Source organism: Mustela nivalis (genome assembly GCF_964662115.1).
Source record: "Mustela nivalis genome assembly, chromosome: 13".
Classification (NCBI taxonomy): domain Eukaryota; kingdom Metazoa; phylum Chordata; class Mammalia; order Carnivora; family Mustelidae; genus Mustela; species Mustela nivalis.
In genome coordinates, this window is record NC_139032.1 from 460,110 (window position 1) to 484,942 (window position 24,833).

General features: G+C 44.5%; 1 protein-coding gene across 5 annotated transcripts in view; it reads right to left on the minus strand.

Moving 5' to 3' along the window:
- The window catches only part of LOC309847267 (contactin-associated protein-like 3), a 160,569-nt gene that overhangs the window by 45,355 nt on the left and 90,381 nt on the right, over positions 1-24,833 (minus strand). For all 5 annotated transcript variants that reach the window (XM_082697203.1, XM_082697202.1, XM_082697201.1 and 2 more), the window contains 3 exons: positions 20,148-20,319; positions 12,960-13,066; positions 8,657-8,776 (listed from right to left, as the gene is read on the minus strand). In XM_082697203.1, the coding sequence (XP_082553329.1) occupies positions 8,657-8,776; positions 12,960-13,066; positions 20,148-20,319 (399 nt within the window). The remainder of the gene's footprint in view (positions 1-8,656; positions 8,777-12,959; positions 13,067-20,147; positions 20,320-24,833) is intronic.

The following is a 24,833-nucleotide window of genomic DNA, read 5'->3' on the forward strand; positions in this document are numbered from 1 at the left end:
GCAGGCAGCCCCTGGGTCCTGGGAGAGGCCCAGAGGCCATCCTGTCTCAGCCCCACCCCTTTGGGTCCCTACGGATCAATATTTGCATTAGGGCCCTTACAAGGACTGCCGCTCTTGTCACAAGTTCGGAGGCCTTGAACTTTGCATGATTCACTTTAATATTTTTCATGCAAGACAATGCTCTAAGACACAACTAGACACCCCAAGAAGTGTAGCTACTTCACAGCCTTCTTCTCCTGGGGTTTCAGAGGGTCATTTTGTCACTTAACAGATCATACTAAGTGTAGCCTTATGTGTCCACTCATCATTAGTGTGGACACCTGCTGTTTAACGTGGAGGAATGCAGGGCCCCGCCCCTGACACCTCCCACGTGTCAGTATCATGGAAAGTCATTAGTGTCTCCCCCTGTGTTTCAGCCCACCACGCAGCAAGAGAGCAGAGCAATTTCCTTGGAGAGAACCTTGTGTCGACACTTACAAAATTAGACATGGACGGAGCACTGTGTCACAGTCAATGGGAGAATATGGGCCCTAATCGGTGCTCTTGAAATCATCAAAAAATTCTCTAAGCCTTTGATGCCAAATTTGGTAAATGGGGAGACTGAACCAGGTGACATCAAAAGACTGAAAACCATGTTTTTGCCCGTCTTCAAAGGCCATTAACCAGGCACGATGCTGGCTGAGCCACCATCTGAGGGCTGGGTTCTCACTGCTTGTTGAAGCCATCTTCCTGTCCATCCACAGGCAGGGCCGTGCTGATGAGAGCAGGAAGACGAACTTTCCCCAAACACACATCTTTCCACTCCCTTGGGAGCAGGGACAGGACCTGCTGTGGAAGTTGTGTGTTCCTACGCACACTGGGTGTGTCTACTTCGGGAACTCCCCTTAGAAGCTGCAGGAGATCAGCCAGAATATATCCCCTCCATGGGAGCAGGAAGGATTCCTACCGCAAAAGCCCATAGAAAAGAGATTCAGGGTCATGGTGTGTGAATATCATCAAAGAACACATTCTCCCCCCTCCCCTCTTTTTTTCCTTACAAATTCTAATGTTTCAACATTATAGAATCTTCTGGAAGTGATGGAACTTTCGAGCAAAACTTGTCACACATGACATGATGATGCCATGCTTACTGTCCGTCTCAGGTTTCAAAGCAGAGAACAACGAAATCACAACTCTCCCCAAGCAGAGAAAAATATATTCCCCAGTGGCTGTGCATGTGTTCATGAAGGAGACTCTCCAACCCACATGCAGAGCCTTTTTATTTTGTTTTGTTTTGTTTTATTTTTTACAAACTCCCAGCAAGTGTCCCTATCTAGAGGCATACCCCAGAGATGCGCGGGCTTTGGTCCCGAGCACCTGAGTAACGCATATACCAGAAGAATGTGAGTCAGAAGAACGTTTTGGTTTCCACTGCATGTATGGGTCCCCTCTCTGCCCTCCTGGAGTCAGTATGAAGTGTGCGATGACATGATGTCTAACAAACCTACATACCCCAATCAAGAGTGCCTCTTGCTGAATGAATGCCAGCCATCATCGGCGCTCTCAGCGAGCCACCATCTTTGCGGCTGGAGAGCCTTGCCTTGCTGTTGGTGCCACTGACTGATCAGTGTGGCAGTGCTGAAGGTCAGGGCAGCCGTGGCCCCTTCTGAAAACAAGACAATGGTGATGTCTGCAGCACGACTGACTCCTCCTCTCCTGAGTGACTTCTCTATAGTGTGGGATGCCTTCTGGTCACATTTTACCCCCAAACTGTCAACTAAGCTGATGCAATATTTAAACACTTGGTTCTTTCAACCACCTTCACCAGGAGTAGATCCCACCTCCAGAAACCACTTTCTCTGCTCATTGGTCAGCAGCAGCTCTTCATTCATTCACGCTGTATCCGGAGTCGGCAGCGGGTCCGTCCCATCCTCTGGCTCCACTTCTGATTCTGGCTCTCTTGCTACCTCCACCACTCCGGCAGTGACCTCTTCCTCTGAAGTCCTGAGCCCCTCCAAGTCCTCCATAAAGACTGGAATCTACTTCTTCCAAATTCCTAGTCATGGTGACATGATGATCGCTCCCCATGAATCATGAATGCTCTCCCGCGCATCTAGGACGGTGAATCCTTCCAGAAGATTTTCAATTGACCTTGCCCAGGTCCATCTGAGGAGTCACTATCCAGGGCAGCTACAGCCTTAGGAAAAGTCATTTCTTAATGACGACGACCTGCCGGCTGAAATGACTCCTTGATCCACGGGCTGCAGAACGGATGTGGTTAGCAGACATGAGAACAACGTAAATCTCACTGTCCGACTCCATCAGAACTCCGGGGTGATTGGGTGCACAGTCGGTAAGTGACGATAATGTGAAAGGAATCTTTTCTCTTTTTTTCCTTAGGCGGGTCTCAACAATGGGCTGAAAACATGCAGTACACCATGCTGTGAACAGGTGTCCTGTCCTCTAGGTTCTGCTGCTCCATTCACAGAGCACAGGCAGAGGAGACTTGCCGTAATTCCTAAGGGCCTTAGGACTGGAGATGTGATAAATCAGCACCCGCTACACGTTAAAGTCACCCATCGCGCTGGCTCCGACCAGATGATCAGCCCATCCGTGGAAGCTGTGAAGGCAGCACTGACTTCTCTTGTCTAGCCGGGAAAGTCCTCGATGGCACCTTCTTCCCGTGGGAGGCTCTCACGTCCACCCTGAAAATCTGCTGGTCAGTGCAGCTGCCGTCGGGAACGATCTCGATCTTCCGGATCATCTAGATCTCCTGGTCACTTGCTGCAGCTCCCACGGCAGTGCATGCTGCTTCACCTTGTGCTTTCGTGCCCCGGACGCAACCTCCTTCCTGAAACCTCAAGCCTGGATCTCTGCTCGTGTCTGGCTTCGCTCCTGCAGCTCCTCTCTCTGCCTGCACGGAACCGGAGGGAGTCAGGGCCTTCCGCTCTGGCTGAGGAGAATGTCGTGGCTGGCTGGACCTCTTCTCCACTAACGTTCTCTGTAGCAGCAATAAAGCTGTTTCACTTTCCTATCGTTCGTGTGTTCACTGAGGTGGCACTTTTAATTTCCTTCAGGAGCTTTTCCTTCGATTCACAACTCGGCTAACTGGCATCAGAGGCCTCAGCTTTCAACATGCCTCCCTCCCCAAGCTTTAGTCACGTCTAGCCTTCGGGGGACAGTGGGAGGCCAGCAGCTCCTCCTTCCAGCTGAACACGTAAAGACTGCTGTAGGGCTATTAATTGGCTTAAATTCAGTACTGCTGTGTCTTGGGAATAGGGATCCCAAGGACAAAGAAGGACCTATGTGAGGAAATGGCCAGTCAGTAGAGCCATTAACCAATGCAGTTCACGGTCTTGGATGCATATAGTTCATGGAGCCTGAAAACAACACCAATAGTAAAAATCACTGATCACAGGCCGTCATAACAAATATGATGGCAACAAAAAAGTTAGAAATACTGTGAGCATTACCAAAATGGGCCACAGAGATGCCAAGTGATCAGGTGCTGTTGGAAGATGGGGCTGGTAGACTTGTTTCACCCGGGGCTGCCACAAACCTACAATTTGTTTCAAAAAAAAAAAAAGCAAATCCCTTTGACCTGAATCCAAGTTCAGTAAAGCAAAATGCAATAAAATGAGGTATGCCTATATTTAAAATAGCAAATGCAAACCTATAATAGTCATAATATGTTTAGTGAGATGAATTACATTTGTCCCCCTCCCTAGTCTGAAGGTCAACAAGAGATGTTCATCCCTCTTCTTACTCAAACTCGGTGTGACGCCTGGAAGCCCTCAGCACAGCGGTCAGGTGTGAGCAGGAGTGACCAAACACCTGAATTGAACATCTGACTGGAAAGGGAGGTGTTTGACGGGGCTGAGACAGAAGCTGTTGCAGGAAGACAGAGGCAAAAGAAACAGAAAATCCGTACAAATCCACAAACATACAAAGCACAGCAGGATGCCTTGACAGGTGCCCGTTCCGTAGAGAATTTCCTTTTGAGATTAATGGGAGAGTATGTAAAGCAGCTGACTGGCTGTCCTCCGTTCTGGAGGCCACTCGAAATTTCTGTCATGGGAAGAAGGAGGCTGTTTAAGAAACATGGTGGCTCAGTTAGCACAAGCGTGGCAGAGTCCATGGTAAGTGGTGGGTCACTAACACGCTGAGTAGATGAATCAGGATCCGAGCAGGGCAGCGGGCAGGTGTGCAGCAGACCACATCCTCGGCATTTTCCTCGGGCCCCTGTCAACTCATGAATCGGATGCAGAGTCATCGCTCTGCCTTCACGCCATCCCTGAGACAGGTGCTCCCACGGTGCCGTGTCTGGGAACCAGTGTTTGGAGGATGACTAGGAACACATCAGAGGACAACTGCAGGGGGCTTCCAGAGGGGAAAGATGGCCCCACTGTCCCTGAGGGCAGAGCCATCGAGCTCACGTTTCTCATCCCGCCATCAACGAAGTTAGATTCTGTCTCTTCTGCATAGGAAGGGGATCGATCTGTTAACAAATTGCATAAACAGTCCCTTCAAAATAGTTTTTTGTTTTGTTTTGTTTGGGTTGGTTTTATACTAAAGATACTAAAATTTATACAGAGTATATTCAGAGTATATTCTGGCACCAGAGTTTGGAAGGCTGTGACCAAGTATATACTTGTAACCATTGCTTTAGAATTTTGTTTTTTGCATGTTTCTCCAAGCGTGAGTATTGTTTATAATAATTAAAGAATACTTAATTGTCCACGGGCATGGTAGCTTCATGGAGAAGGTGACCTTGCAGTGGAAATATTTCCCTCCTGGGAGAAGAAGGCCAGGATCTTAGTTCTTCCACCGTCACAATGAGGTCTGTTGGGGGACCTCATGGGACTATAACTGGTTCCTTCCTGGATCACCTTGGATTGTTTTAAACTTTTGATTAAAAACTTCACAGTGTAGCTTCTGGAATTATTTGTCGTCTTTGAGTTGGCCTCTGCATTTCTCTGTCTTTAGCACAGTGCTTTCCTTATGGCTTTGAGTTTCATAAAAACTCTTGGCACTTAACATTATTTGGAAATCCTCTCCACAGTATTTCTAACAAAACAGGATGTATGTGTGTGTGTGTGCGTATGTGAGTGCATGTGTGTGTATGTATGTGCATGCATGTGTGTATGTGTGCGCACGCGTGTCTGTTCCATGCTCCAGCTCAACCCATAAAGTTCCTCATGGAACTTTATGCCACTTATTCATCACATAGAATAAGAATATACAAGCCTTAGGGGTTTTCTCTTATGAAAGGCAGCTGGAAACTTTTCTAAAAACTTAATTAACCAAAAGTTCTTGTGATACAATGATCTGTACTTTGCTTGGTCATTTGCAAAGTAATATGAAGGTGTACATGGTTAAGTGTTATCTGATAATAAAAATATATAGCAATATCAATCATTAAATCATTACCCCTAATGTTCATAAATTCCTACACACACAGACATGCACATGCACGCTTTAAAGCTCTAAGACTTTCCAAGATTAAGTTAGAGAGTTTGGAAGATGTTTAATTTACAGAATCCATGCCTTCAATATTATCTTAAGGCATGTGAGTGATTCTGCTGCCTTTGTGGATGTGGTGTCATTAAATTCCACACGGCCAATTTTACAAATGGAGCAACAGAACCGTGGCCTGGACCAAGAAATGAAGAGTGGCACCAGAATTTTACAGCTGCATTAGCTCTATTTCTCCTTTCTGTGATGCCCTTTGCCCTCTTTCCATTTTAATTTTGGTGGACACAAGGCGGGGGTGCCAATGAAACCAAAGGTCCAAGCCCCGTGGCCATGGCTTCTGAATCTGTATGTACATCAGAAAATCTCAGGGAGCTTCATAAAAACACAGCTTTTCGTGGGACACTGCTGCAGAACTCGATCCTGCTGAGAGCAAAGCTGCCCTTCCGTGGACAGTGGACAAGGGTGTAGAGACCCAGAGATGCCCCTTGTTGCTGTGGGATACTGGACAGTGTCCACCAGCCACCCCAAAGCAAAGGGGATCCTGCTGGTCTTTTCAATTAATGTGTAAAGTCACTCTCCAAAAGTTTTTTAAAAGTTTGTATTGCTGAGGAGATTCTAACTACCCAGTGGGCTTTCAGATGACACATTGCACTTGTTTTTATGACCAATAGGTCCCCACAAACTAGTTGCACAGCTGGCAATGCAACCTCATGAAGTCACTGCGGGAATCCTGCTCTCCTCTGCAGACCTGCTGCTTCCCTGCTGCTAATAACTGCACCCTCCTTCCAGGGCTCAGATGCAAACATGGTAAACGTTCCAGATGCCTGTCTTCCTCCAGCCACATTAGGTCCATGTATTCGGCCCCGAATCCCTCCCCTCCTCCATTCCCACCTGCTCCACCCCATCCCCACTAACGGGTCTCCTTGCCCCTGCCGGGCACAACCTGGTGGTCAAAACCCCCAACTACTCTACCAGTGGGAGTCCTGGACCTGTCACTTTCCAGCGGCGAGACTCGAGGTACCCCTCGGGTTCCTCCCCCCACGTCTGTCCAACAGATCAGGATCCCGGGAGTGCACTGCCTCTGCTTGAAGGCTTGCTGGGGTTTTCGGGAAGCAAACCTGACTTTCCAACTGAGTGCTTCTCTGGATGCCTCTATTTAAAATAGAGCCCCATGGCCCGTGCGCCCCGCCCCCACCGTATTCAGCGTCTCAGCGCCTGCCGCCACGCACCAACCACCTGCTCCAGCAGCAGCTCTCAGGGCTCTGGCTCTGCGCACGGACCTGCGCACAGCGCACCGGGGGCGGGGAGTGTTCTCCTCCGCTCCCTGCCGTGGTTACCTCCGTGCCCAGCACACAGCGGCTACTGAGGACGCAGGAGCTCCGTGTTGGGAGGCACTGTTTTTTCAGCTCTTCAAGGTGGGGCATTACTTCAACGTTTCTCTGAATCACGCCTGGGAGCAAAGTGATTCGCATCCTCAGGAGACAGTCGGTGAGGCTTTCTTCTTACATAAATTGATCAAGAGATTGTACCTTTTAGAGGCTCCTTCTTGCCTCAAGGATAAAAATTTAAAAAACAAAACAAAACAAAACAAAAAAACCCTGGCTTATATGTCATCGGATAGTTTCTTGTGTTACCCAGAATCAAAACCTGAGATCTGTTCTTGCTTTCTCTTCACACTTTGGCCATAACTACTCTTCACTCTACTAGTGGGCTCACTCTGAAAAGGCAGGAGCAATGACAGACCATCAAAACACATCAGGGATGTTATGAAATTCGTATTAAAACAAGTGTCTATGAGCCAGCGGTACATTCCAAAGGCACTTTATAAATACACACAACGAAAGCTTCTGGGTGAAGCCTGGACCATGTGTCCACTTGCATGATTGAACTATTTTTCTTTTATTATAACCATACACTGCAGACAATCAGGCAATTAGCTGTCTGTTATGCCTTTTGGCAGCAAAAAATTTTTTTTAATAAATATGACCTCAGCCTTGCCACCCTGCCAGCAGTTAATCATCTAGAAAACAGCTTCAGTCATTGAAAACTTGCTCATCTTTGCAATGTGCCAGCTGGAATCATTTTCATTTTTCTCCTGATCTCAAAATTTTTCATTGTATAAGGAACTTTCCTTATAGAACAAAATATATGAAAATCTGTAATAGGTCCTAGACTTCTGTGATAATTAGGCATGTGATTATAAAAGTAGAATGTATTACTGGGGTGCCAGCCTCTTTATTTAGCTTTCTCTGTTCTTGGCATTCACTCGAGCCATGAAAACCAAGCAGAAATTGAGTAAGTAGAAGCCTGTTACAACCACTGGAGCCCAGGATATCTAGAAAGATCCTTACATACTTAACACTTCACATGCCTTCACATGCCTTAAAGTAAGTCAGTATATTTACCTCATATCCTGCTGCAATGTTTTGGTCAGTTTCTATGATAAGATGCTTTCCCCAAAGCCCCCAACAGTCATACATCCATCCAATGCAAAGTTGAGGGTAGTTTTGGGGCTGGAAGATATAATTGATCCAATTCAGATCAACACTAGATTCACCATTACCAAAATGCTCAGATTTTATGTATGCAGTGAGAGTAGGTGTAGAAACCATAGCAGAACTTCCAGCTTGTCACAAACCACCATTGTCAATTCCCCATAAATGGCTCCTTCCATCTAGAAATTGCAACCCTATCGGGGTGACATGTAGCAAGAGCAGAGAAAGCAAGTTGTAACCAGGTCGGGGTTACCTGAGAACCATTTACAGCTGACTCTTTTCTGACCAGTGTCTCAGACTACGCAGGGTCAAACCCTAAGGTTGTCGAAGTCCCCGCCAGGTCCATACCACTAAAGTAGCACAGGAAGTTTGTAAAGGAGGGTTGTTTCTGCTGGCAAAATGTGACGTGAGCACAGAAGGGAAGATGTGGCCACAACACACACACACACACGGAGGCATTCGAAATAGCATCAGTTCATGGGCAGCATTCACCACGATACATGCACTGATCCTTTGCAGAACTTGCCTACAACACACCTGTATCCATCTGCCATATGTAAATGGATTTCTAGGGAAAATGAAATATTGCTTATACATAGTTGCACAGGAACACACACGTTATTCCATGGAGCTAAACCTCATGGTTTTGCACACAGCAACCAATCACACAAGCTTAACGGGCACAGTAAAGCGTATCATTAGCGTACCTGTCACGTTGCAGTACACAAGAGCAGGTCCCAGCGGGCCACTTCCATCTGAATCGATATAGTAGAACCCTGAGGAGTCCCCTCTGTGCCTGTGGGCGTCACAGGACTGCTCGAACAGAGCTGCAAAGGACAAGGGTCTCAGACAGGGCTGCAGTGGGATGGATCCCTCCCTGTCCTTAGTGATGGGACGCTCTCCCCAGTGATACTCGTTCTGCCTTGCTCTCCAGGACGGTTTCTCCAGGGGAGTGTTCCCCTGTGTCAGTCAGGCAGCATGAAGACCCTGAAGCTTGGAGCGAAAGATTTTAAGAGGTTATCACCATGCGTATCTGAACCCTGCCTGGTCTAGCAACAAGATTCATTCCAAAACCACGATAACTGGTCTCACACTATCTCCTCTTCTGCCCCATGATGTTTAAGCCTTGGAAGTGCACTGGCTTCATCTTAAGTGATCTGTTATTACCAAATAACCGTGTCGATGTATTAAATTACTCAGTAGTTATATCCTCTGTTTACTTAAAACAATCTACCTGTGCAATGCATTACTTTCCAGAGGAGTTTTATAAATCAGTGAGTCTCCTTCATTCCATTTATTTTTTAAGACTTTTTTTTTTAAAGATTTATTTATTTATTTATTTGACAGACAGAGATCACAAGTAGGCAGAAAGGCAAGCAGAGAGAGGAAGGGAAGCAGGCTCCCTGCTGAGCAGAGAGCCCGATGCGGGACTCGATCCCAGGACCCTGAGATCATGACCTGAGCCGAAGGCAGCAGCTTAACCCACTGAGCCACCCAGGTGCCCTGTCCTTCATTCTATTTATAATGTGTGTTTTAAAAGGAAATTTCCTGAAATGCTTCACAAATGATTAAGCAAATTTAAAGTCAAAATTATATATATATATATATATATATATATATATATATACACACACACACATATATATGCATATATATATATACACATACACACACACGTGGAATATCTCTAAGTAATTTCAACATATCCCGATTCTTAGTTGAATTTTTTATACGTGCAATAAATGTTTTGCTATCACAAGGCAAGTGACTAACATTGGTGGATGATGGACTTAATCAATGTTCAGAATAAGTTTAAATGACTAATCAACTGAGTAATCGCTCCCATGTGTCTCATTCATTTTCTTGACAGGAAAGACCCTTTGAAGACCTGAGAAGTGGCTAACGGCAGCCAGTCAAGAAGGACAACGTGGACTGGGTCCCTCAGCCCCGCTAAGGCTGAGACCTGGCATCCATGAACACAGACCTGCAAGTGGCCAGGCCAGAGCCACAGAGTGGAGTGATCCTAGCAGGGACAGAGGGGTCCGAGTGTGGGTGGAGAACAAACACAATTCTAAGCTCACTGAATTATCTACCTTTTAAATCTCTGCCTCTTTTGAAGAGTGAAGAGAATCCGGGAGAAGCGGGGCGGCCAGGGCAGAGGGATTTTCTCCTTTCTCACAGAAGAAGATCAAAGTCATGTCTGCCTGCCCAGGGATTTTGCAAAATATGGCATTCGTTTATAAATTATGGCTGAGTATCAGTGTGTCAAATTAAATTGGCCTCCACCTGTCACACGCCTAGCACCACCATCCACTCATGACCACAGAGACAACACAGATTACTTTCCCAGACATGCTGACAGTTTGCCCACTCATGTTTGTGTTTCTGCAAATACATAAATATGCTCGTAACTGCCTAGGAGAGTGTCCAGAGGGACAGACGCAAAGTGCTAATGATGGTTACGTTTGGGTTGGGGCTGGGACTGCCTGGGGACCAGAAGCAGAGAAGGAAACACTAGGAAGACACCTGCTGTACATGTGAATGCAGACACATTCACTGGACATTTACACCAAAATCTCATGGTCTCTGATCCCTTCCTGTGGCTTTGGAACTATCCAACCTCCACTTCGGTAGACAGAGAATCAAAGTAAAGTCAGTTCAGTCATTCGACCAAATCAAATTATGAAGGCCACGAGTGAAAGACCGTTTTTTTAACACTTGGGACTTTTTCAATCAGAGCTGTTTGGAGCGATGTTTAAATCATAGTTACTGATAATGCTTTAGCAACCGTGCCTTAGTCATTAAGTCTGTGTAGGACACCTTGCTTGATGTGATGGAATACCCCATTCCTAGCTGCAACTCTAGCCTCAGACTGCCCAGATGCCCAGCTCCTTCCAAGTAGTTGCCTTGGCAAGTTCTCACCTGGCACCATAATAGTAAATAGAGATGCAGATAGAATTGCTCTAGTTGAACTTATGGGATTTTAGGGGGTTGAGTGACCTCCCTTTGTCTTCAGATCCTCCTGGCTCATCTGCAGAACCCCCTGGGCTGGGGACTGGGCCTTCTCATCCCAACAATGATGCCTGCTTCCTTGGGGTTCAGTTCACTTAAGGTTAGATATGGGACAATCCATGCTTTGCTTGGTGAATTTTCATGTCATGCTGTCTCTCTAAAGGCCCAGAGAAGGAAGACATGCTACAAAAGGAGGGACTCAGAAATGGTGGCAGCCACTCATGAAAATAGTACAGAGGTTCCTCAAAAAGTTGAAAATAGAGTTATCCTATGACCCAGCAATTCCACTACTGTGTGTTTGCCTTGGAAGATACAAATGTCGTGATCCAAAGGGGCACGTGCACCCCAAAGTTTATAGCAGCAATGTCTACCATATTCAAATCAGGGAAAGAGCCCAGACGTCTACTGAGAGATGAATGGACAAAGAAGATGTGGTGTGAAAATACAATGGAATGTTACTCAGCCATCAGAACGGATGACATCTTGCCATGTGCAACAACATGGATGGAACTAGAGGGTATTATGCTCAGTGAAGTAAGTCAATCAGAGATAGACAACCATCATGTAATCTCACTCAAAATTGGAATTTAAGAAACAAAACAGAGGAGCATAAGGGAAGGGAAGGAAATCTAAAATAAGATGCAATCAAAGAGGGAGACAAACCATAAGAGATCCTTATGAAAACAAACAAGGTTGCTGGAGGGGAAGGGGTAGGGGGATAGGGTCACTGGGTGATGGGCTTTAAGGAGGGCATGGGATGGAATGGGCACTAGGAGGTGGATGAATCACTGACCTCTCCCTCTGAAACTAATAATACACTACATGTTAATGAATGGAATTGGAATAAAAATAAATTAATTTTAAAAAAAGAAATGTCACTGATATACCAAAAAAGGAAAAAGTAGAATAAAAACATAGACAACAAAAGCTAGTAATTAGAAAGCAGTGAGGATCTCAGGGCTCTGTCGTGAGCTTCTCGTAGTAATGAATTAGGGGTCAATAAAGTGTGCTTAGCTGTGAAATTGAGAAAATAATTCTTCAGGAAAGAGCCTGGTATTCAAGGTGGAAGAAATGGGATGGAGAGGTGGTCGAGAGCCCTCGCTGGCAGTGGTGTCACCACGGTCAAAGGAGCTGACCTCTTTCTTTCCTCAAGCATGCAGTGTGGAAAATAAAGCACTTACCTTCCAGGGCAACTCTAAAGGAGTTGAAACGTGCAGAACTAGACAGAGTGAGGGTCCCACAGGCATGCAGTAAGTCCCCAATGTGTAAACCACCACCGTTATCAAAAAGCATCAAGATTGCAAGGGACCTGAATGTTTGCCTGGCTTCTGGCTGACATCTAGAAACCCCCCATGGTATTTCCCATCCTGTCCTCCTCCAGAGACTCTCCCTGTGTGATTTTATAAATACTGAACATCAGTACTTCGTCCTCTTTGGCAGACAGGACTTGAGAACCAAAGTTGAGTCCAACCCAAGGAACAGAACAAGTAATACCACTATGCCATCTAGATTGCTTTTTGTATGGGGGGGGAGCTTGTTTTTTCACTATTTGTTATATTTTATCTTCCTATACTATCTTCCTTTGCCTCCTATTTTATTTAATTTTTTTCTGTCCTATTTGATACTATGGATTTCTGTGAGCTGTCGTAACATCACTAGGAAATAAAACTGATTAAAAATAAACCAGATAAGGGCATCTGGGTGGTTAGTTAGTTAAGTGTCTGACTCCTGATTTCAACTCAGGTCATGATCTCAGGTTCATGAGATCGAGTCTGATGTCGGGCTCCACACAGGGCTGGGATTGTCTCTCTCTCCATCCTCTGGCTCCTCCCCACCTCTAAAAGACCTAACCAAGCCAGACACAAATTAGTCTCTAAAATACCGACTGGTTTTGTTGTTTTCCACCACATGGCTGCACAGATACAGACACATATATACCAAATCACGAAAAGGAAAAGAAACTGCACAGAAATTGGGACAATGAGGTGTGATGCTTACAGGAATGGCAGGTTGCCCCTGTGTATCCAGTATATGCACAGTCACAGCTGAAGGTGTCCCAGGACTGGGAGCATTCGCCCCCGTGCTCACAGTAGCTGGGCAAACATCTGCAAGAAAACAGATACACTGGCTTTTCCCCACATTCAGTCAGAAAATTTGTGTCTTCGGGCTAACCTGCTACAGTGAAACATGATACCGACGGCCTACATCCAACTCAGAAAGTTTTGCCCCATCAAAAAACAGAAATGCAACCTTTCGAATGGGAGAGGATATTTGCAAATGATATATCTGATAAGAGTCTAATAACCAAAATATATACAGTGCATATAACACAACATCAGAAAAATAAATAACAAATTAAAAAATGAGCACCGAATCTGGACAGATGTTTTCCCAAGAGGCCATCCAGATGGCCAACAGACACATGAAAAGATGCTCATGACTCATCATGAGGGAAAGGCAGATAAGAACCACGATGAGATCTCATCTCACTCTGCTCAGAATGGTTAGTATCAAAAAGACAGGAAATAGCAAGTGTTAGGGAGAATGTGGTGAAAAGGGAAGCTTTGTGCACTGTTGGTGGGAATGTAAACTGGTGCATCAACTACGAAAACAGTATGAAGTTCCCCAAAAAAGTCAGAATAGAAATGACATATGATCCAGTAATTCCACTTCTGGATATTTATCCAAGAAAAACAAAAACATGAATTCCAAAGGATACATGCATCCTATGTTTATTGCAAGTATTATTTACAACAGTCAAGACATGGAAGCAACCTGAGTAGTCATAACAGATGGGTGGACAAGGAAGATGTGGTATATAAACACACAACAGTAGACTCCTCGGCCATAAGAGATGAAACCTTGCTATTTGATGGAACACGAATGGACCTAGAAGGTGTTATGCTCAGTGAAATAAGTCAGATGGAGAAAGAAAAATGCCATATGATTTCATTTGAATGTTGAATCTGAACAAACCAAACAAATGAGCAAACAAAAGACAATTAAAAAGAGAAACAGACTCATAAATATGAGAACAAACTAGTGGTTGTCAGGTGATGGGGGAGGGGAGAAGAGCAAAATATGTGAATGGGATTGAGAGGTACAGACTTCCAGTTATAAAATAAATGCCAGGGATGAAAAATACAGCATAGGGAATATAGTCAATAATATTGTAATAAGTTTGTGTGGTGACATGTGGCAACGACACCATTCAGGGTGAGTGTTTCATAATGCATGTAACGGCTGACTCACTCTATTGTACACCCAAAACTAATACAATATGTAAACTGCTTTTCAATTACAGATTAAAAGAACTTAAAGTTAACTCAACTTAGATCATAGACTTAATTGTAAAATACCAAACTGTTAAACTCCCAGAAGAGAACACAGGAGAAAAATCTAGCTGACCTTGGGCATGGCAATGACTTTTCAGATATGGTCTATGAAAGAAAAAATTGATAATTCAGGCTTCATTAAAATTTAAAACTTAAGGGAATGAGAATAGAGTCCACAGACTTGAAGACTGTCTTTGCAAAATCCATATTTGACACAGGATGGATATCCAAAATATAGATAAAACTTTTTAAAAATCCAACAATAAGGGCAATGAACAACCAACTAAAAACTGGGTCCAAAGAGTCAAAAGATCTAAACAGATGCTTTACAAAAGATGGCCAGACAGAAAATACATGTATGTAATCATGAACAGATGTCTTACGAAAGATGTCCAGATGGAAAATACATGTATGTAGTCATGCTCGACATCATTAATGATTAGGAAAGCTCAAATCAAAACCCAATGAGATGCCACTTTTCACCCCCTGGAATGGTTCTCATCAAAAAGACATCATAACAAGGACAGGCAGGGACGAGGAGGATTTGGACCATTCTACATCACTGCTAGGAATATAAAATGGCACTTTGGAAAGCAATCTGGAAGTTCCTCAAGCAGTTACACACAAATTCACCCCTGACCCAGCAATTCCACTCCTAGGTATCTGCCCAAGAGAACCAAAAACACAGGTCTGCACAAAAACCTGTACATTCATGTTTATATTAGCATTATCATAAGAGTCAAAAAGTAGAAACAACCTACATGTCCATCAAATGAGGAATGGGTAAAAAAAATTTGTTAATATCCTCACAAAGGAATGTTAGGCATCACAACTTTGTCAATGATGTAGAAATGAAGACCAATATCAATTTAAAGACAGATTACTTGGGTCCTGACAAGTCACATGGCCTCTCTTGTTACACAGTTAAAGCTCTCGATATAGTCCTTCAAAAGCTTCATACATTTGCAGGAACTTACTTAAGTACTTGTTATCCTCTGGAGCTCAATGCCTATTTCTCTCAAGGAGTCAAAGGAATGGGTACCTTTGGGTTCCTTCTACTCTATATGCAGTTGGCACTCCTTTGCTATTTGGAAGAAAGTGCTGTAAATGAGCCCAATGTCTTTCAAAGGACACACATAAACTCTCTCCTGCTAGGTCTTCTGGCATTTGAGTGGGGACACCAGATTCCATCCAAGAATTAGAAGGTGAGCTTCTTGGGAAAATGGAAGAACATCTCTTCACCTCCAATGATTATAGAGCAGGTCTGTTTGCATCTGGGCCCTTCCCTTGGTGACTGTTGTCCCATGTCCTTGGCCTATTTAGGACAGTTTCCTTGACTCTACACACATGAGGTCAGCTTCCTTACCCCAAACCTCCAGCTTTCTTGGCAGGAATCAGTATGCACAAGGAAAACCAGAGAGAGGCACCAGCTGTAGTAAGAAAACTAAAATGGTGGCACACTCCCAGGTTTGTGATTGGTGGAAACCGCAAGTCCAGCATGCTGGTGATGCTTACACACAGATGAATTGAGCTTAGCCTGCACCAGTTTCTTTGGGAAGGGAGGTTACAAATCCTACATATCATGCATGGACCAGGTCCCTTCTGTATTTAGGGAAGATGTTGGCCACAGTTGGTGCAGAGGAGGGCAATCAGGATTGAGATAGTGCTTAATGCCTTGACCTCTAAACAATTGTTAAGAGAACAGATGTTAGCCTAGAGGAGAGCCAATGAAGGGAATTCACTGAGTACTTGTTGGACTATGGAGATAAATTGTGCCTAAACTTAGAGCAGGAAATATGAAAATTCATGGTAGAAATCTGGGTGGAAAAGAGGACATTGATGAAGCATTTGGTGAATGGGCAAGGGTCTCATTCCTGAAATATGGAACAGAAGCAGGATTCTCTTCTTTATGGTGAGAAAGAGATCCCTGCTTTGAGATGGAAACTTCAATAGATGTCATGCTTGAAATTCTTCTCAACTTTAGGATTTTGTACTTCTATTATTCCCAAAACATCTTCAGATTTAAGCCTCTTGACTCTGTACCTCCAAACATCATGCTTCTTCTTCAGTGTTCCACTGAGTGATGATGCAACCCCTTATCCAGCTGTCCAAGCCAGAACCCGAGGGTCATCCTGACCTGTCCCTCTCCATCCCCCCATAGCACACACTCATCAGCTTGCACTTCTGTTCACCACACACCGTGTACATCATCTACATTTTTCTTTTCCTTACCTCAGGCTATTATTCCTTCTCCCATGAGTAGGCAGCCCCTTACCTGGCTTCCAGGCCACACACCCTCTCTCTGTGGCCCACACCCAAACCATCTTCCCCCGTTGGCAGTATTGCTTAGCTGTGCAAGTGGCTTCCTAGCACAGATCCCTCAGTGACTTCCTGGAGAGCCTTAGATCAGCGTCCGGATTTTGAGCTAGCCACCAGGCCTCTGTGGTGTAGCCCCTTCCCAGCCAAGCAACCCCATCTAACACCATCCCTCCTGCTTGTCCTCAGACACCCAGTTTCTACAGCAGCCATGTTCAAACAGGCAGACTCATGATGGAACTTTAGCTTGGGCTCATGGCTTTACCATTGCTGGATTTCCAGCCTCTCACTCAACTGACATACCCACCTACAACCCCAGGGTAGGTGTCTCTCCCTCCTCTCTGATAGCCCTGCCTTGTCCTGTCACAAATTAGGCACCTGTCCCACATGTCTCCACAACCCCCACCCCAGAACTTCCACTTCAGTCTACTGATCTCTAAAAAACAACATGTAGAGCATGTGATGTTGTATTTAGCATCTAGAAGATGAATGCTGGCCAAAGTCCGCAGAGGTGGGCAAAGTGGCCACATCAGTACAGTCCGTGCCTAGAGATGTTCAAGGTGGCATTCCTGTGATCCTAAAAGAAATCTGGAAAGGACTGTGTAACCTGAGTTATAGGACATGAAATCCTAATGTCCAAAACATGATTGCTGTAAGACACGATCCCTCACCACGATAACCTCGTTTCTGAAGTCTTGTCCCCAAGAACCCACAGCTCTCCCAGTGTCATGGGAGCCTGGGATGCACAGAGCACCATATGCATAAGTCCTTGTGCAGCTCAGGAAGGTCTCCTATATCCCCAGCCGGTTTCAAACATCTTTTCATAACCTGCTGTGCCATTGGGCCAGGAATGCTGTTATACATCATGAATTATTAACTCCTTTACCCGACAGATAAGAGTTACAAAATTGCCTGCATTTCAATCATAAATCTCAGCTTCACCTGAGCACAGCATGACTGGCTCTGGACAAGCAAGGTGCGGGCTGATGGGTGGCCGGGGTCAGCACGGAGCAAGTGCCGGCAAGAGCCTGGCATGGATGGATGCTCAGTCGTATTTCCACGTGAATCTACTTTGTGGTACATTGAACATGGAGGTGGAGGTGTGGCCTGAAGCACCAAGGAAGAGTGAACGTTTCTAACAGTGCAGAGTAAGGACATGTTTTCTGATGTTAAACCATGAAAACCATAAAAATTTACAATTATTGGCTACATCAGCCAAAGTGCCGATGGCTCTTTTCAGGCCCACGTATGGGGTTGCCATGAACTTCAGTTTCTGCTTTGAGCAGAGAAGGTAACTTAGCATCCCAGATCCCAGAGGTCCCCATCCATTGCTAGTATGTTCTAACAACCATTTTTAGGTGTGATATGCGAAATCTTTCTATTTTGGTCACACACACACACACACACACACACACACACACACAAAAGCATGCCTCACTCATACTTTGTTGTTGGTTTTTGTTTGGGGGATTTTTGTATGTTTCTGGCTAACGACCTTTCTGCACAAAGGCTCAACATGCATTTCTTATGTAAGAGAAACGTATGATTGCATCATGCTTTGTGCAGGAATTCCCAGGGCACTGAAGTAAGATCCTGTGAGCTTCACGAGCTCCACGACTGAACAACAACCTGACCCCTGACCCCTGACCCTGCGGAGCCACTGACAGCCATTCTCATCGGCGAGGGCTGTACCCTACCTCCAAGCGAGGGTTTCTGAACCCCCTCCCAATACTAAGATTTAGGATTCCAGAGTTGGCAGAAGCTGTAACTTACAGACGAAGCCAGTTCCTATGCCAGCATACATTTCATAATCTGAGAATTAGGATTCAAAGTTTTTGCCTAATTCTTTGACTCTCCTTTTGCCCCTACAAATGAACAGAATATAACTATACCCATGAACATCTGCATTAAGGAAAGCAACTTCTTATGAGTTAATGTTTCAAGTTACTGGAACTTACGGTTTTCTAACACACTGCCAAACTGCAAGTTACTGGAACTTACGGTTTGCTAACACACTGCCAAACTGCAAGTTACTGGAACTTACGGTTTTCTAACACACTGCCAAACTGCAAGCTACTGGAACTAGCTAACACACTGCCAAATCCAACACAACTTATACTTTATTGACACTACATAGGATTCCAACTGGTGCCGCTAAACTGGGAACAGATCTGCTGCACAAAGCACCTTGTACAGCATGAACTCGGAAGAGGCTGGCCACACACGAATGTGGGAGGGTGTCTGGAGTGTGCCCGCTTATTCGACAGGAACGTAAGGCAGTCCCACTTCAGGAAGGGCAGACATACCAGGCACAGAAAAATTTAATGTCATCAAGCTAAGCCATCCCTTTTAGCTAGAAAACCTGAAAGTCCAAGAGTGTGACAAACAAGACAGTTTGAATAAAGCTGCAAGACTTCATGATTTTAATGTCCTATGGTTTCGGGGGTTTTCTTTCTTTTTCTTTTTTTTAAAAGATTTTATTTATTTATTTATTCATTCATTTGACAGAGAGAAATCACAAGTAGATGGAGAGGCAGACAGAGAGAGACAGAGGGAAGCAGGCTCCCCGCTGACTCGATCCCAGCACCCTGAGATCATGACCTGAGCCGAAGGCAGCGGCTTAAACCACTGAGCCACCCAGGCGCCCCTCTTTTTCTTTTTTTAAATTGAGGTATAATTGACTTCAAACATTATGTTAGTTTCAGGTGTGCAATCGAATGAGTCAATATTTGTGTATCTTGTGACGTGATCACCACGATAAGCCTCACTAACATCCAGCACCACACACAGTCACAAAAAGTTCTTTCTTGCAATGAGGACTTTCAAGATCCCCCGTGACTTTCAAATATGCACGACAGTATTCACTACAGTCATCATGCAGCTTGCTACATCTCTGCACTTACTTATTTTAGAGCGGGAAGTTTGTGTCTTGTCACCTTGCACTCGTCCCCCACTATGTCCTCACTGACTGGTACCGTGCTCAGTGTGTGGTAACTGGGTTCCCTCCGTTCCTCCTTGTGTTTGTGTGATTAGGAATCCCTGAGGCTGAGACCCTTCTAGGGGAAGAGTTACTTTTCATTTTCTACATAGAGAAGGGAACATGGGGTGAATCCCGATGACCACATGTGGCTTTCAACCTCCTGGTCCTCAACGATTCATCATCTTTCTAGAATATTCTAATCTGTTTTGTGCCATGAAAGAATTTTTAGAAGTATTTTTACTCATCAGTATTTACACTCATCAACAATTACGGCCCCACGAACAGGATTCTGTAAAAACGAAGAGGCTTGGGGACACACAAGGAAAACTCACGACTGCTTCTTCTAAGAAGACACCATCTGAAAGGAGCAACAGTTTGAAATTAAGCAGGGTCATTTTCTAGTTTTTAATTCATTATAGTTTTCCACATGGGTTGGCTATCAGGAAGGAGAAGGGGCTAGAAGGAGGTGCTCTCCCTCAGTGGCTCATTTGTTCTTAACCCACTATCCAGAAATTTTGACATCAGGAATGCCAAAATGACCTGGGACAGCTTTACCTGTCAGTGAGGCCACAGGTGTCTATCTGGAGGTCACGGAAAGTCCCCAGCGACCCCTGCTGTACTGTGATGGGGTCCACCGCCTTGTCGCCAATGGAGATGAGCCTCAGGCAGCCCTGAAACCCGGCCAGGGGGCCTCGGCATCCAGGGCTGGAGCTGCCGTCAGGACAGCCTGAATGAACATGGAGACACACAAAGGAGAAAGTCAACAGTCGTGACCGAAACAGCTGTCTGTAGTCTGTGCGCGCAAGTTCGCCGCCTCCTGCTCGCAGACGCCTGAAGATTACGCTTCCTCATGGACCAGGCGGTGGACGGCTGAGAGCAGACGCTACTGGTTTTGGTAAAGCACAGAAATAACAATTCAAGCCAGGCTGGTGGACAGATGAGCCGAAGGTAGACTCTACCAGTAGAGTCAAGGCCTAAGCGGAGTTTAATTTCTCTTTTGAAACCGTCCAAAGAAATTGGTCCTTTCAGCATGATATTAAACTATATGAAGTAAAGGCCATGGGTTAACAAAATCAGAAAGAAAAAATCTCAGGCCTACTAGGACCTACGAAACTTAAAATGCTTGAGAAATAATTATGTCTGTGAGATTCCTACTCTGGGCGTGCATGTGTAAGCACATCATCACAGTTAAAACAAGGTTTGACCATACACGGTCAGAGACATCTAACAACAGTGTAAATGACTTACGTTTCCAACTGTTTCTGAATGAAGCATTTTAGTCAAAAACCTTTTCTCACACACACACACACACACACACACACACACACGTAACAAGTATCTCAACAATACGGCCGTGAGAATAACGGAGAAAAGTTAGCATCCTGGAGCACCCCATGCAAGAAGAAATGAGCTTTAGCTGTTTTCAATAATAGTAAACTTTTACAAGTTCTGCTGCATTCACTAATTGGCTTGCTGTAAATTACTGTTAAATTAATGAAGAAAAAAGGCCATCAGACCACGATGACTCACCAAAAGCTTTAGTGGCCCAAGACAGCAAACCAGAGTCTGAGGCTGTAAATGAGTTTGATTTCTGGGTGGCTTCGTGTGGCTCATCAAGGCTCTGAAACTGGAACCTACGGACAGCGGACCCAGACAGCCACCCCCGATTTCAGCCAGTGCCGATCCGTAATTCCTCTTTTTGCTGCCGCCTCTCCTCTCTGGGAGCCCTTCCCCAACTCCTGCCCACGGAGCACTCCTGACAACTTCTACTTTGGTGTTGTGTGATTCTGATCAGGTTTTGCTCCAAAACACCCTTAAAAATTTGAATCCACCTCAGGTCATCTTCTACAGTTGCAAACCATAATGCCTCTGAGGATGACAGAGAAATTGTCACTGGATGTCACAACCCCAGAATGGGTCATGAGGTGAGACCTCGTTACAGACGTCATTGTTCCCTGGTCTGCTAAGGCCTCACACACACAAGGACCCTAGAGAGACTGAGCGTCATTTGATGTTTCCCAGCTCTGCAGGGCATGTGTGCTGGGGGACAGCACCACGATTCCACAGAAGGAATCCAGAGGGCAGCAGCTTCCCACTACCCTCCCTGGCAGACACTGAACCCTGTGGATGGTAGGGTAGAGCGAAACTGTTGTCAGAAGAACAATTTACAAAACTCACACAGGAGAAATATAAAAGGGAAAAGGGGAATCTGCACCACATGTAAAAAGGCTACGAATCTGCGTGGGGAACTTTGTCATGGAAAGAGACACAGAGCCCTGCTTTATGCCTGCTGTCCTGTCATAATTATCGAGATCATCCCCTCCATTTGCTAAAGCATCCTGGTTTGGACAATAAATTATATGGCCACCCTAACTGTAATAGGAAGATGCCCTAGTCTGCTCTAATGGGAAAGCATGGCAACAAAGAGTCACTGACCACATGGTGAGCAGGGACTTGCCACTGAGCCTCTGTCAAGAGAGCGGGCTAAGGAGGGTCTCGGAACATGGGGCACTGGCTGCCATGAATACCGCATACTGCTACGGAGCATGGACTGGATAAAGTGGATTTCCCTGTTATCACAATGCATATTCCAGTCCCAATGGACGTCCATTAAGAAGATAATTAAAGAGACACTGGCATACACCATTCTTGGCGCTGGATAAAACATCTCTGGCATTGACATTTTGGGTCTCAAAGTTCCCACTCAATTTGAAGCTGACCTGCCCCCCCTTTCCCCAGAACAGAGCTGGGGAGTCCAACACACCATACAGATGAGGGGCTCTGAACAAGGAATTCTTCCCCTGTGCATACAGCTTTGAGCACAGCACATCGACTGAGAATCGGGCTGCATGTTCACTGGTCCTAGACCTGCCTCTCCTGCTTTTCCTTCACAAGAAACAATGGTCATCTTCTTATTTAACATCAGTAAATGGGGGTGTTTTGGTTTTGAGTGTTTGCTCCAGCTTGGTGATGGCATTAGCTGGGTTGGTTGGAAAGTGTAAATTCCTTCTCCAGGAAAAAAAGATGCTGTTATGTTGGTATAAAAAGGAAAGTTGAATATGTTGGTTTGAATCAGTGCCTGGAACTGCTCTGTAGGAATCAAGTGGGTGTTTACAGCGGAGTACGTACAAGTCATTCTGAATTTACACAATAGTTATAGATAATGTGCTGTGACTGCAAGATCTTACACTACTTTTGCCATTCAGTGCCAAATTTTAATCACAACCAAAAAACAGCAAACTGGTAATGAAGAAAAGTCGTTATACTCTCTCATGGGATGTTTAAACTTTGTAATTCCACTTATCTTAGAGACACAATTTGTTATTAGAAACTATACTAACGAGACAGTTTTTCTGCACATCAACACAATTTTATGAAAACACATAAGAAAAGCCTATTATGCTTTTTTTCCCAATACATTGCCTCCAAATCTCTAGGGTCCTTTCATAGACCAAAGGCTGGAAACAACCAAAGGTTGTTTCATTGAATTGACTATGCATATGAGGAAAGCTTGATAGTTTGTACATAAGGAAAATTTTAAAATCACTGGCAAGATGATTCTTGGCAGCTATAGTGTATTTATCACATCTTTTATAATAGCAAAAAAATGGGCACCATCAAGTTGTTGCTCAACAGTAAAACGGGACAGCAGATTTAATAAGTGAAACATGGTGTCATACACATCAAAACCACAGGGCAGTAAAAATTAATTAACTTTACCTATAAGTACTGCCAGGGTTGGATCTCCAAAATTAATCTAGAACAGTGACAGTAAAAAGAACCCAGAAGAAGGCACACGTTAGGGCCCTATGCATAAACTGAAAAGCAAGGGAACACAAAACACTACTGTGTGAAGTCACCTACATGGATATAGGTTCTAAAGAAAAGCAATACATTAAAAATTACAAACTTTCAGTTGTAAAATAAATAAGTCATAAGGATGCAACGTACTGCATGGTTATTACAGCTAATAATGCTTTATTGTCTATTTAAAAGTTACTAAGAAAGTAGGCCATAAAATTTTCATGACAATAAAAATTATAACTATGTATGGTGGTGATATTAACTAGTTACTCTGGGATTATTTTCTAATGTATACAAACACCGAGTCATATGCTCACATCTGAAACTGACATGGTGCTACACATTGATTAAAATATAAAAAGTTATTTCTCCGGGACGCCTGGGTGGCTCAGTTGGTTAAGCGGCTGCCTTCGGTCAGGTCATGATCCCAGCGTCCTGGGATCGAGTCCCGCATCGGGCTCCTTGCTCGGCAGGGAGCCTGCTTCTCCCTCTGCCTCTGTCTGCCTGTGCTCACTCGCTCACTCTCCCTCTATGCCTGACAAATAAATAAATAAAATCTTTAAAAAAAAAAAAAAAAAAGTTGCTTCTCCGATTGACTTATTTCACTAAGCATGATAAGCTCTAGTTCCATCCACGTTGCCATGTCAATCAGAGAAAGACAACTATCCTATGATCTCCCTGATATGAGGAAGTGGTGATGCAACATGGGGGTTAAGTGGGTAGGAGAAGAATCAATGAAACAAGATGGGATTGGGAGGGAGACAAACCATAAGTGACGCTTAATCTCACAAAACAAACTGAGGGTTGCTGGGGGGAGGGGGGTTGGGAGAAGGGGATGGGATTATGGACATTGGGGAGGGTATGTGCTTTGGTGAGTGCTGTGAAGTGTGTAAACCTGGCGATTCACAGACCTGTACCCCTGGGGATAAAAATATATTATATGTTTATAAAAAATAAAAAATTAAAAAATATATATATAGAAAGGTGATCAAAGATTAGTAAAAAGGGAGGCAGGGTAATTCTTACTGGGGGAGTGAGAATTTAGAGAAGAGGAAGACATTAAAAACATTGTAGTGTTTAATTGTGTACATTAAGGGGTTAGCCCACAAACACTCTTTCAAGAAACATGAGTAGTATTTTAAAATGCATACATGGGTTACAAAATGACCTCATATCACATCACATGTAAGTATTTATGGAAGGTACTTGTTCTCATGCAGCTGTGCGTTACACATTTGGAACATGCCCGAAGCTATGAGAGAAGACTCTGTGGTTTTAGAAAGTTTTTTTTTGTTTTTTACTTATTAATACAAAATAACAAGCATTCCATTTTGCACCATTAAACAATACAGCAAGGATTTTTCTTCCTGTCCCTTTTAGTGCTTCAAAATCTTTTATGTTTTAAGTTACAGCCCCTGGGTAAATTCTTTATTTGGT